We start from the raw sequence: 14,113 nt of genomic DNA, 5'->3' as shown, positions 1-14,113 counted from the left end.
TTTAATCAGCTTCTTGATATACCACACCTGTCAGGTGGATGGATTATTTTGGCAAAGGAGAAATGCTCACTAACAGGGATGTAAACAAATTTGTGCACAAAATTTGAGAGAAATCTGCTTTTTGTGCATATGGAACATTTCTGGGATATTTTTATTTCAGCTTATGAAACATGGGACCAACACAAGTTGCATTTATATTTTTGGTCAGTGTATCATGACTGTAGGTTATAGTGAACCATAGTTGTTCTTTCCCCATGTAAACACAACATAGATAAGGACTGAGTAATAGCTGTTCTTTCCCCATGTAAACACAGCATAGATAAGGACTGAGTAATAGCTGTTCTTTCCCCATGTAAACACAACATAGATAAGGACTGAGTAATAGCTGTTCTTTCCCCATGTAAACACAGCATAGATAAGGACTGAGTAATAGCTGTTCTTTCCCCATGTAAACACAACATAGATAAGAACTGAGTAATAGCTGTTCTTTCCCCATGTAAACACAACATAGATAAGAACTGAGTAATAGCTGTTCTTTCCCCATGTAAACACAGCATAGATAAGAACTGAGTAATAGCTGTTCTTTCCCCATGTAAACACAACATAGATAAGAACTGAGTAATAGCTGTTCTTTCCCCATGTAAACACAGCATAGATAAGAACTGAGTAATAGCTGTTCTTTCCCCATGTAAACACAGCATAGATAAGGACTGAGTAATAGCTGTTCTTTCCCCATGTAAACACAGCATAGATAAGAACTGAGTAATAGCTGTTCTTTCTCCATGTAAACACAACATAGATAAGGAGTAATCAGAAATGGGTAAAGAATAGAACGCGAAATGATAAATAATGATAATGATAATAATCTGAAATAAATGAACCACGGATCAAGTTTAAGCGTTTTATTTTTAAATGTATTATAGAGGAACAGTGGTACAATTGAAACAGAAAAAGGAGAATGGAATTCATTTTTGAAAACCTTGTAAAAAGAGTAACCTGACTTGTTTTGTGTTCAGGGTGGAGCCCAGGAAAAGGCCCATTGGTTTTGCATCGCTGTAGTTTGAAAAGAGAGTTGAAAAATACACCATTTAAAACATCTTTTAAAAAATACAGCCGAAAAAAAAAAAAAAAACCTGTTTCTGTAGTAGTGTTTTACTTGATTTGTCCATTACAGTACAGCATAATATCATCTAAAAACAATAAGTCATCTTGAGATCATCTGTTGTACAGTAAAACAGAAACAGTTTGATGGACGAGCACAGGTGTGATCAGATAGAGTGGAAGGTCAGGGACGTGTTCATTAGGGCACACCGTAACAACACATTTTGCAATGGAAAATTAAAACAAGTTTTTAAAAAAAATTTATTGGACAAGTACAGTGCCTTCTGAAGGCAACCCAGTATGACACAACACAAGGCCAAGATGTTAAAACAAGCCAACGGCAGCGGAGCGTGTTCCATTAAGTAAAATACAACTAGCTAAAATCTTTATTTATTTTTTCATATATAAAATCCCTCCCAGTGATTTGAAGGTAAATCATATTGTACGAACATGGATGAGGAGATCTCTATAGGAGCTTTCTTTAAAATACATTTGCATTTGGAGTACAGGGAAATCAAACATTTCTGTATAATTATAGCACTTCGATATATCCACTGCCTTTGGACAAACTGCTGTTCCTAGGTTTTAACCTGCAAACAATCCATATTTCTTATCAAATACGTGATTAATTAAATTAAATAAAAAAGGAAAATAAAATACATTATAAAAGGACAAATAAAACTATATATACATTTAGGGTAAAGTGAATGATTATTTTTTTTTAATCTGACAATTACATACACAAGCAGGTCTCTACATACTGTAGAGATTACCTGGCTATCTCAACAATAATTAATAAACAATTTGGTTGGACAAATAGATAAAAATTAACAGTCTTGATTGCATTTCGGAGCCAATATAATAATATTAAATAACAAAACGTCTAAGAAAAACAGGAAAACAGTTCCATTCAGACCCACTTTGGGGAAGCTAGAAAAACAAAATGATTTTCATGAACGCAAAATAGTAGTAAGTGCATGTCTGTTACGCATCATCGATCGTTAGTTTGTATTGAACAAAGTGTTTTCCTACCTGGCAGACAAAATAAACACACTTCTAATCAAATTAAATAAACTGATTGTAAAAATGATTACTTTTCAAAATGGAGTTTCTCTTTCAGACTTCATATATCTGCACTCTTTAAAATACTACCAAATATATATATATATATATAGCTATAATATATCACTACTTGATATAAACCATGTATATATATATATATAAAGGTATCTTTTTAAGTTAGGTCCCTACATCATGTTTACAAGTACTGCCGGTAGTTCTACAAAATGGTATGTGAGCAAGCGTGTGTGTGTGTGTGTGTGTGTGTGTGTGTGTGTGTGTGTGTGTGTGTGTGTGCATTAAATACAAAAAGACAATGGCAAAGCATTCCTGATAGGCGCCGTAGCACAACAGTGTTCTATAGATAGCTGATTAATATATATATATATATATATATATAACTGAGTCATTTCAGGCTTTATGATTATAAACATCATATACAGCTGTAGGTCCAGTATCTCGCAACATAAACATTACAGCACCAAACATTTCCGTCATTTGGCAAAATTCAAGCTTTAAGTGAATGTCAAAATGCTTTATAAAGTGTTACTGTGTGGTGCTGTGATTTGTATAAAGCTAGCAAATAACATTTCCCCTTGTACTTTCGCTTCTTTTTTTTCTAAATCCTTTTCCATTTTCTTCTCTGCTCGACTTTTGTTTCTCTCAGTAGTTTTTTGTCTCCTGATAAATCTTGCTGTGCTTTCTGCTTGGCACAATAGCACAGCCCACTTAACTTAAACTCATAAATATGGCTGTGATAAAATAGTCACAAAACAGATTTTTTTGGTTCCAAGATTTGTGCAGGGAAAAGATAGAATAGTAAATCATAATGTTCAGGTCATCTAAACATCAAATCTTCCTGTCGGCAAACAATGCCCTTTCTTTCACGGCCTTCTGTCTAACAACATGCACCTAGCAACATAGTTACAGATCTGACAGAAAGTACAGTCAAAAACTGAAACTCATTGATAGCAGTTTACAAAACAGAAAAAAATTATAGATTTGAATAAGACCATAAAAACTTCTTTCATAAATTAAATAATATTTCTTAAGATTGGTCTATTGCAACTAAAAACGCTGTACACCCCCCCCCCCCCCAAAACAAAATCACCATAAACCTGATTTCAATATTTCATTTCTCTCTTTCTCTAGTGAGCACTAGGCCCAGAGTTACACATAGAATATCTATACATCTTGGAGTCCCGCTCTACCAAAGCTTCTCTCTTTGTCTCATACACTAAACCGTGTAAGTAACCTCGAGGTTTGATAGCACTTTGGAGTTGTTGATTGTTTACCAGCTTTATTTTATAAAAAAAAAAAAAAAATCTTTAACTACCAGTGTCACCCTCCAAGTTGGATTGGTCGTTGTCATTAGGCTCCTCCCCCTCCTCAGCCATGTCCTCGTCAGGCTCCTCCCCCTCAAAGTCATCATCTTCGCGGACGAACACCTCCAGGGACTCCAGGCCCTCCTGCGCGGACTGGTGGGATTCAGCACAGTCCACACACACACCGTAGCGCCGTGAGCCGTGCCGGATCCCCACGCTGGCCGCCAGCATGAAGATCTTCTTGCACACCATGCACTTGTACTTTTTGTCCTTCTTGTGCACCTGTAGGGAGGGGGAGGGGGACGAGAGAGAGGGACGAGGGTTAACGCAGCGTTCATGTGCTGTCAGAATTATTGGAAACTTGGAACTGAGAAACTCCTGGAAAGATCCTGGAATCATAAATACAAAAGTTGAAAAGCATAAATTAAGGCTGAAATATGAATGGGAAACTGATACTTCCCCAATCCAGCTAAAGTCATGGGAGAGACTTCTACAGAGAGGAAGGGTGGAGTACAGAGTGATGGAGGACAGAGTTATGGAGGACAGAGTTATGGAGGACAGAGTTATGGAGGACACACAGAAAGAGAAAGAGAGAGAAAGAAAAAGAGAGAGAGAGAGGGTGGAGGACAGAGTTATGAGGACAGAGTGTGATAATGTTTTGAAGAGGGAGGTGGGGGTGCCTTTGTGTGATAATGTTTTTCCTGGTTTGGGGATTTATCCATTTTTTAACTCTCAAAATTACAATTATTCATAGAGAAACAAAGAAATGGGATGTTCTGAGTCCATGTCAACGCTGAAATCATACCAGAAGATCCTTTTTTAGGGTGTAATACCCCTTTAATTGAGCATTTTGCGACAGCGGAATGTGCTGGTCTAGTTGTTATGCTGCATATGTCAAGCCCACCAGATTGATATAAACAACCATGATTACGACAGATATGCTTACGTTGCAGTTAACATTTCATTGAGAAGGTTTTGGGAGAATTAATTATTAGCTTAATTATTTTTTATTTAACCTTTATTTAACTAGGCAAGTCAGTTAAGAACAAATTCTTATTTACAAATGATAGCCTACCCCGGCCAAACCTGGAAAACGCTGGGCCAATTGTGTGCCGCCCTATGGGTCTCCCAATCACGGCCGGGTGTGATTCAGCCTGGATTCGAACCAGGGAATGAACAGTTAGGGTAGGTTCTAACCAGGGAATGAACAGTTCGGGTAGGTTCTAACCAGGGAATGAACAGTTCGGTTAGGTTCTAACCAGGGAATGAACAGTTCGGTTAGGTTCTAACCAGGGAATGAACAGTTCGGGTAGGTTCTAACCAGGGAATGAACAGTTCGGGTAGGTTCTAACCAGGGAATGAACAGTTCGGGTAGGTTCTAACCAGGGAATGAACAGTTCGGGTAGGTTCTAACCAGGGAATGAACAGTTTGGGTAGGTTCTAACCAGGGAATGAACAGTTCGGGTAGGTTCTAACCAGGGAATGAACAGTTCGGGTAGGTTCTAACCAGGGAATGAACAGTTCGGGTAGGAACTTACCAGGGAATGTCTCTTGACGTGCTCTCTGCGGGTGAACAGCTTGCCACAGAGATCACAGCTGAAGGAGCGGACGCCGGAGTGAATGATGAGGTGCCTCTTTAGTGTTCTCCGGTGCTTGGCGATGTAGTTACAGTGGGGACACTTGAGCTTATTCAGGGCCGTGTCGGACGACTCGCCTGAGAGAAACACACCAGGACGCTTTCTAAACAGTTGAACAAACCCACATTGACACAGATAATGGAAGAGCAGACTTGGGGGCAGTCATTTGTAGAGCCGCCCCAGTCTCTGGCGGTAGAACCCCTTGGTTCTTCACTTCCCAATTAAAGAGAGGAGTTGTGGGATGAGGGGTGTGGTGGTGGTGGTGGGATGAGGGGTCGTGTGTGTGGTGGTGGGATGAGGGGTCGTGTGTGTGGTGGTGGATGAGGGGTCATGTGTGGTGGTAGGATGAGGCGTCGTGTGTGGTGGTGGGATGGGGGGTCATGTGTGTGGTGGTGGGATGAGGGGTCATGTGTGTGGTGGTGGGATGAGGGGTCGTTGGGTGTGGTGGTGGTGGGATGAGGGATCATGTGTGTGGTGGTGGGATGAGGGGTCGTGTGTGTGGTGGTGGGATGAGGGGTCATGTGTGTGGTGGTGGTGGGATGAGGGGTCGTGTGTGTGGTGGTGGTGGGATGAGGGGTCATGTGTGGTGGTGGTGGGATGAGGGGTCATGTGTGTGGTGGTGGGATGAGGGGTCGTTGGGTGTGGTGGTGGTGGGATGAGGGGTCATGGGTGTGGTGGTGGGATGAGGGGTCGTTGGGTGTGGTGGTGGTGGGATGAGGGGTCGTGTGGTGTGGTGGTGGTGGGATGAGGGGTCGTGTGTGTGGTGGTGGGATGAGGGGTCGTGTGTGTGGTGGTGGTAGGATGAGGGGTCGTGTGTGTGGTGGTGGTAGGATGAGGGGTCGTGTGTGTGGTGGTGGTAGGATGAGGGGTCGTGTGTGGTGATGGTGGTGGGATGAGGGGTCATGTGTGTGGTGGTGGGATGAGGGGTCGTGTGTGTGGTGGTGGTGGGATGAGGGGTCGTGGGTGTGGTGGTAGGATGAGGGGTCATGGGTGTGGTGGTGGGATGAGGGGTCGTGGGTGTGGTGGTGGTGGTGGTGGGATGAGGGGTCATGTGTGTGGTGGTGGGATGAGGGGTCGTGTGTGTGGTGGTGGGATGAGGGGTCGTGTGTGTGGTGGTGGGATGAGGGGTCGTGTGTGGTGGTGGGATGAGGGATCATGTGTGGTGGTGGTGGGATGAGGGGTCGTGTGTGTGGTGGTGGGATGAGGGGTCATGTGTGTGGTGGTGGGATGAGGGGTCATGTGTGTGGTGGTGGGATGAGGGGTCATGTGTGTGGTGGTGGGATGAGGGGTCGTGTGTGGTGGTGGTGGGATGAGGGGTCGTGTGTGGTTGAATCCTCAGTGAAAGGACATCATGTTTACCATGGTGTTTATGGGAAAGAAAAACACTTGGTTAAATACTAAACTGTCGTGTTGTCATGGCTACACTACTGCCTAGGGAGTAACAAAATAAGTATAATTTGATTTCTCTACCAAAAACTAGTTTTACCATTAACCCACTGATCTAAAATATTCCAGATGTGTAGTTAGGAAAGAATGTGTCAGAAAATGCTGTACCTCAGCTGCTATTAACAGAGATCAACACATCAGGCTAAAGTCTAGTACAGCCTCCATAACCAATTTACACCATTGTGAAGAAAGATGTTTGACAAATCTAGTATGTGAGAACTGTGTAGGGATGTCGTAACACCCACTAACCACCTAAGGGACAAGTGTAGATGTGACTGTAGTCAAACTATTGATTTGGCTGGCTAGGCTCACATCACAGACAGCTAGCTAGCTGCATGATAGGGTCCTGCCCTTTGTCTTTGTTTGAGTCAAGACGCCCTAAACAAAAGAGTTGTCAAGCAGGCCAGGTTGCCAGGGGGCTGAGAAAAAACAGGTCACCTGTGTGCTGTGTTCAACTGGCTAATGTGCTATTATTCACAACACCATCTTGGAGGATATCTGCGCAAGTCATTTATCTCCCATCCAGAACAACCTAAAATACCGGAAGTATTCACATCTTCGATCATCATCACATTAACCAAACACCGAATTAGGTTCATGACATAAGGTGTGAAAAACAAATCTGTCATAAGAATGTGTTTGGTAATATTGAATCAGTAAGTCTGAACATAGATCTGACACTGGGGCCATCTACTATATGGTATAACTACAGGAGAACACAACCCTTACCATTCTCCCAGGACTCCCCTTGCTGGGACTCTTGCAGGTGGCTGTACTGAAACTGATTGGCCAGTTCTGTGAGAGGAGAAACAAAGACATGATTAGAGGGTCTGAAAGCTTTGGGGGGGGGGGGGGGGGGGGGGGGACAGACAGACACTACCTTACGTACACAAACACCAGGCCCCACCTACCCCAGGGTCTTGTTCAGCTGGGCACACCTCTAGCAAACCGGTTTAAAACCTAGTTAGAACAAAAATGAGAGTTTTTTATTTGAAAAGTCGTTGAGGTAGACACTCCCTGTTTCAGTCTGCCTTCGTTCTTTCCGTTTGGTGCCTAATCCGAAATGAACACGACCCTGATGCCTAATCCGAAATGAACACGACCCTGGTGCCTAATCCCAGATGAACACGACCCTGGTGCCTAATCCCAAATGAACACGACCCTGGTGCCTAATCCCAAATGAACACGACTCTGGTGCCTAATCCCAAATGAACACGACCCTGGTGCCTAATCCCAAATGAACACGACCCTGGTGCCTAATCCCAGATGAACACGACCCTGGTGCCTAATCCCAAATGAACACGACCCTGGTGCCTAATCCCAAATGAACACGACCCTGGTGCCTAATCCCAAATGAACACGACCCTGGTGCCTAATCCCAAATGAACACGACCCTGGTGCCTAATCCCAGATGAACACGACTTTAGTGCCTAATCCCAGACGAACACAACCCTGGTGCCTAATTCCAGACGAAAACAACCATGGTGCTGCCTGTGTTCTGTCATCCATTCCCTAGCCTGCCTGTCTGTCTGCTACTGTATGTAGGTACACTTCTTCTAGCCAGGACAGCGTATTCAGCAGCCTCTCCCACTGGGCTGTGTATTAATATGTGAATCACAGGATGGAGCCCTCAGCCCCTCACTTAGGATCACTGAACAGGCTTAATTAGCCATATCTCTGGGCCTGGACCTCAGAACCTATTGTTAAGAACCTGACCACCGGTCATTCTCTATCCTGCCTGCCTGCCAGCTAGCCTGCCTGCCTGCCTGGGTCAATATTTGGAATGGCGAGGACAGCCCCAGTGCATTAGGGGGGATTAGGGAGGGAGAGAGGGTCAGACCTTAAGAGTTAATTGTGTGTTGTTTGGAGAGGAACCAAGAATGTATAGCCATGAAACCAGCAGCTCTGCTATAGTAAAGCAGGGGGGGGGGGGGGGGGGGGGGTCCTCACCTAAATCATAGCTCCTGTTTTTCCGGCACCAAGCATAAGAGAACAGACTGGAACAGGGAGAGACTATCGAGACCTGTTCAATAGGAATCGTGGCTGATTAATGAAAATGGCGACGCAGGAGATGGCCGCCGTTTTACGGTCTCCTTACCAATTGTGCTATTATGTGTTTTTTTCCGCGATATTTGTAAATTATTTTGTACATAATGTTTCTGCAACCGTATCTTACGGAAGAAAAGAGCTTCTAGATATCAGGACAGCGATCACTCACCTCGGATTAGACTAAGATATCTTCAACAACAACAACAATCAGGACTCACACGATATTCTCCAAACACCCTACAGGGCAGACATCCCAATTATTCACAAAAGGAATCGACATAGAGGAAGAAGAGCCGGATGCCACGTCCGGACCCGCAGAAGACAACTAGGAAAGCTACCGTTACCGTCAATATTACTCGCCAAAGTACAATTATTGGACAATAAACTAGACGAGGTACGATCACGAATATCCTACCAATGGGACATCAGAAACTGTAATATCCTATATTTCACGGTATCATGGATGAATGACGACATGGATATTCAGCTAGTGGGATACACGCTGCACCGGCAAGATAGAACAGCACACTCCGGTAAGACGAGGTGGGGGCGGTCTGTGCATATTTGTAAACAGCTGGTGCACGAAATCTAGATTTTGCTCGCCTGAAGTAGAGTATATTGTGATAAACTGCAGGCCACACTACTTGCCTAGAGAGTTCTCAGCTATACTTTTTGTGGCTGTTTATTTACCACCACAGACAGATGCTGGCACTAAGACCGCACTCAGTCAGCTGTATAAGGAAATAAGCAAACAGGAAACCGCTCACCCAGAAGCGGCGCTCCTAGTGGCCGGAGACTTTAATGCAGGGAAACTTAAATCAGTTCTACCAAATCTCTATCAACATGTTAAATGTGCAACCAGAGTGAAAAAATTCTAGATCACCTGTACTCCACACACAGAGACCCGTACAAAGCTCTCCCTCACCCTCCATTTGGTAAATCCAACCATACCTCTATCCTCCTGATTCCTGCTTACAATTAAAAATTAAAGCAGGAAGCACCAGTGACTCAGTCTATAAAAAAATGGTCAGATGAAGCAGATGCTAAACAGACTGGAACATGTTCTGGAATTCTTCCGATTACATTGAGGAGTACACCACATCAGTCACTGGCTTTATCAATAAGTGCATCGATGACGTCGTCCCCACAGTGACTGTACGTACATACCCCAACCAGAAGCCATGGATTACAGACAACATTCGCACTAAGCTAAAGGGTAGAGCTGCCGCTTTCAAGGTGCGGGACTCATACCCGGAAGCTTACAAGAAATCCCGCTATGCCCTGCGACAAACCATTAAACAGGCAAAGCATCAATACAGGGCTAAGACTGAATCATACTACACCGGCTCCGACGCTCGTCAGATGTTGCAGGGCTTGCAAACTATTACAGACTACAAAGGGAAGCACAGCCGCGAGCTGCCCAGTGACATGAGCCTACCAGACAAGCTAAATCAAAGCAGACCACCATAATCCCTGTGACCAAGAACACGAAGGCAACCTGCCTAAATTACTACAGACCCGTAGCAGCCATGAAGTGCTTTAAAAGGCTGGTAATGGCTCACATCAACACCATTATCCCAGAAACCTTAGACCCACTCCAATTTGCATACCGCCCAAACAGATCCACAGATGATGCAATCTCTATTGCACTCCACACTGCCCTTTCCCACCTGGACAAACGGAACACCTATGTGAGAATGCTGTTCACCGACTACAGCTCAGCATTCAACACCATGGTACCCTCAAAGCTCATCACCAAGCTAAGGATCCTGGGACTAAACACCTCCCTCTGCAACTGGATCCTGGACTTCCTGACAGGCCGCCCCCAGGTGGTGAGGGTAGGTAGCAACACATCTGCCACGCTGATCCTCAACACTGGAGCTCCCCAGGCATGCTCAGTCCCCTCCTGTACTCCCTGTTCACCCACGACTGCATGGCCAGGCACGATTCCAACACCATCATTAATTTTTGCTGACGACACAACAGTGGTAGGCCTGATCACCGACAACGTATAGACAGCCTATAGGGAGGAGGTCAGAGACCTGGCCGGGTGGTGCCAGAATAACAACCTATCCCTCAACGTAACCAAGACTAAGGAGATGATTGTGGAAAGGTAAGCACCGAGCACGTCCCCATTCTCATCGACGGGGCTGTAGTGGAGCAGGTTGAGAGCTTCAAATTCCTTGGTGTCCACATCAACAACAAACTAGATTGGTCCAAACACACCAAGACAGTCGTGAAGAGGGCATGACAAAGCCTATTCACCCTCAGGAAACTAAAAATATTTGTCATGGGTCCTAAGATCCTCAAAAGGTTCTGCAGCTGCACCATCGAGAGCGTCGAGAGACTGGTTGCATCACTGCCTGGTACGGCAATTGCTCTGCCTCTGACCGCAAGGCACTTCAGAGGGTAGTGCGTACGGCCCAGTACATTACTGGGGCAAAGCTGCCTGCCATCCAGGACCTCTACACCAGGCGGTGTCAGAGGAAGGCCCTAAAAATGTTCAAAGACCCCAGCCACCCCAGTCATAGACTGTTCTCTCTACTACCGCATGGCAAGTGGTACCGGAGTGCCAAGTCTAGGACAAAAAGGCTTCTCAACAGTTTTTACCCCCAAGCCATAAGACTCCTGAACATCTAACCAAATGGTTACCCGGACTATTTGCATTGTGTGCCCCCCCCCAACCCCTCTTTTACTCTACTGCTACTCTCTGTTTATCTTATATGCATAGTCACTTTAACTATACATTCATGTACATACTACCTCAATGGCCCGACCAACCAGTGCTCCCGCACATTGGCTAACTGGGCTATCTGCATTGTGTCCCACCACCCGTCAACCCCTCTTTTTACGCTTCTGCTACTCTCTGTTTATCTTATATGCATAGTCACTTTAACGATACCTACATGTACATACTACCTCAATAAGCCTGACTAACAGGTGTCAACCTAGCCTTGCTACTCTTTTTTCAAATGTATTTTTACTGTTGTTTTATTTCTTTACTTACCTACCTACCTACCTACCTACCTACCTACCTACCTACCTGCGCGCACACACACACACACACACACACACACACACACACACACACACACACACACACACACACACACACACACACACACACACACACACACACACACACACACACACACACACACACACACACACACACACACACACACACACACACACACACACACACACACACACACACACACACCATTGGTTAGAGCCTGTAAGTAAGCATTTCACTGTAAGGTCTACCTATACCTGTTGTAGTAATCCACACTACTACAGAGTAGTAGTAATCCACACTACTACAGAGCTCAGCCATGCTTAACAGCAGCTTCTCCTCATAGTAATCCACACTACTACAGAGCTCAGCCATGCTTAACAGCAGCTTCTCCTCATAGTAATCCACACTACTACAGAGCTCAGCCATGCTTAACAGCAGCTTCTCCTCATAGTAATCCACACTACTACAGAGCTCAGCCATGCTAAACAGCAGCTTCTCCTCATAGTAATACACACTACTACAGAGCTCAGCCATGCTAAACAACAGCTTCTCCTCATAGTAATCCACACTACTACAGAGCTCAGCCATGCTAAACAGCAGCTTCTCCTCATAGTAATCCACACTACTACAGAGCTCAGCCATGCTAAACAGCAGCTTCTCCTCATAGTAATACACACTACTACATACAGTTCACTTATACTTCAGAAGGAATTTTTCTCCGATTGGCTGAAGAGACGGAGAGAACGGGAGATGTCGAAGTGCCAAATTAGGGAATGATGTTGTTGCATTAATGATGATGAGACACACGTTACTGGAACACCCCTCTCTACATTAAAGTGGTTCAGGAACATGAGCTCAGATCAGTTGTGTTTAAAGAAGCCCAAAGGAAGAATGTTTCCCCTGCATTAGGAGTGAACTCCCTCCCACTTAATACATCATATCATTCCATACAGCACACTGCTTAATGGGGGAGAGTTGGGACTGTGTGTGTGTGTGTGTGTGTGTGTGTGTGTGTGTGTGTGTGTGTGTGTGTGACAGGCTCATAGACTTAGAGATTACCCAGGGTTTCTGTGGTATGGGGCGGCAGGGCGAGAAGAGAAGTGGGCCGGCTTAAAAACGCTGTCCATAATCATATATGAATGCATTCACTTCAGATCAGACCTGGGTTTAAATACTATTTGAAATCTTTCAAACCCTTTGAACGTTATCTCAAGCCTGCCTGAAGTGCCAGATGGGCGGGTTTTGCAGTTTTAGGATTATTATTTTGGTCCATTAAACCAGGCAAGCTCAATTGAGCACAGATAAAGTATTTGAAATAATTTCAACTAGTTTCTGAACTGCTCTGGGTATTGTCACTCTCTCTCTAGTCACTCTCTCTCTAGTCACTCTCTCTCTAGTCACTCTCTCTCTAGTCACACTCTCTCTAGTCACACTCTCTCTAGTCACTCTCTCTCTAGTCACTCTCTCTCTAGTCACACTCTCTCTAGTCACTCTCTCTCTAGTCACTCTCTCTCTAGTCACTCTCTCTCTAGTCACTCTCTCTGCCATCCATAGCTGAGAGGCTGACTAGGCCAAGCTGCCATGTCCAGTCAGTGTTAGACTAGTTAGATAGCTCCTGTACTCTCTCTAGTCACTCTCTCTAGTCACTCTCTCTAGTCACTCTCTCTGCCATCCATAGCTGAGAGGCTGACTAGGCCAAGCTGCCATGTCCAGTCAGTGTTAGACCAGTTAGATAGCTCCTGTACTCTCTCTATGACTGTGGAACAGAGCTGAACTCTGAACAAACTCAGACTTCTACAAACTCTAAATGCCATGACTAGAGGCATGGTCGTCATACCATGTCAGTCTAGGAACTAGAAACAAAATGCTAGGATGTACACGTTCACCAAAACAGGCCTGCTGTTTTGTCATCTAAAGAACTGATGGTTGTTTATGTGTTGTCTATGGGGGGGATTGAGTGCAGTGCAATTTAACAATAAAGTTGTATTGTATATAGAGGTCGACCAGTTATGATTTTTCAATGCTGATACCGATACCAATTATTGGAGGACCAAAAAAAGCCGATACCCATTAATTGGCCGATTTAAAAAAAATGTATTTGTAATAATGACAATTACAACAATACTGAATTAACACTTATTTTAACTTAATAAAATACATCAATAAAATCAATGTAGCCTCAAATAAAATGAAACATGTTCAATTTGGTATAAATAATGCAAAAACAAAGTGTTGGAGAAGAAAGTAAAAGTGCAATATGTGCTATGTAAGAAAGCTAACGTTTAAGTTCCTTGCTCAGAACATGAGAACATATGAAAGCTGGTGGTTCTTTTTAACATGAGTCTTCAATATTCCCAGGTAAGAAGGTTTAGGTTGTAGTTATTATAGGAATTATAGGACTATTTCCCTCTATACCATTTGTATTTCATATACTGTACCTTTGACTATTGGATGTTCTTATAGGCACTTTAGTATTG

The 14,113-nt window shown here is 44.1% G+C and overlaps 1 protein-coding gene across 1 annotated transcript in view; it reads right to left on the bottom strand.

Moving 5' to 3' along the window:
* Positions 1–887: 887 nt before the first annotated feature.
* The window catches only part of LOC110487931 (zinc finger and BTB domain-containing protein 10), a 25,528-nt gene continuing 12,302 nt past the window's right edge, over positions 888–14,113 (bottom strand). The window contains exons 3-5 of the mRNA XM_036971057.2: positions 7,298–7,363; positions 5,024–5,199; positions 888–3,767 (exon numbers count right to left, since the gene is read on the bottom strand). Of these exons, the coding sequence (XP_036826952.2) occupies positions 3,489–3,767; positions 5,024–5,199; positions 7,298–7,363 (521 nt within the window). The 3' untranslated portion in view covers positions 888–3,488. The remainder of the gene's footprint in view (positions 3,768–5,023; positions 5,200–7,297; positions 7,364–14,113) is intronic.

The sequence above is a fragment of the Oncorhynchus mykiss genome, chromosome 30 (assembly GCF_057628025.1).
Source record: "Oncorhynchus mykiss isolate SJ-2025 chromosome 30, ASM5762802v1, whole genome shotgun sequence".
NCBI lineage: Eukaryota > Metazoa > Chordata > Actinopteri > Salmoniformes > Salmonidae > Oncorhynchus > Oncorhynchus mykiss.
The sequence above is the reverse complement of the archived record's forward strand: the minus strand, read 5'-3'. Positions and strand labels throughout refer to the sequence as shown.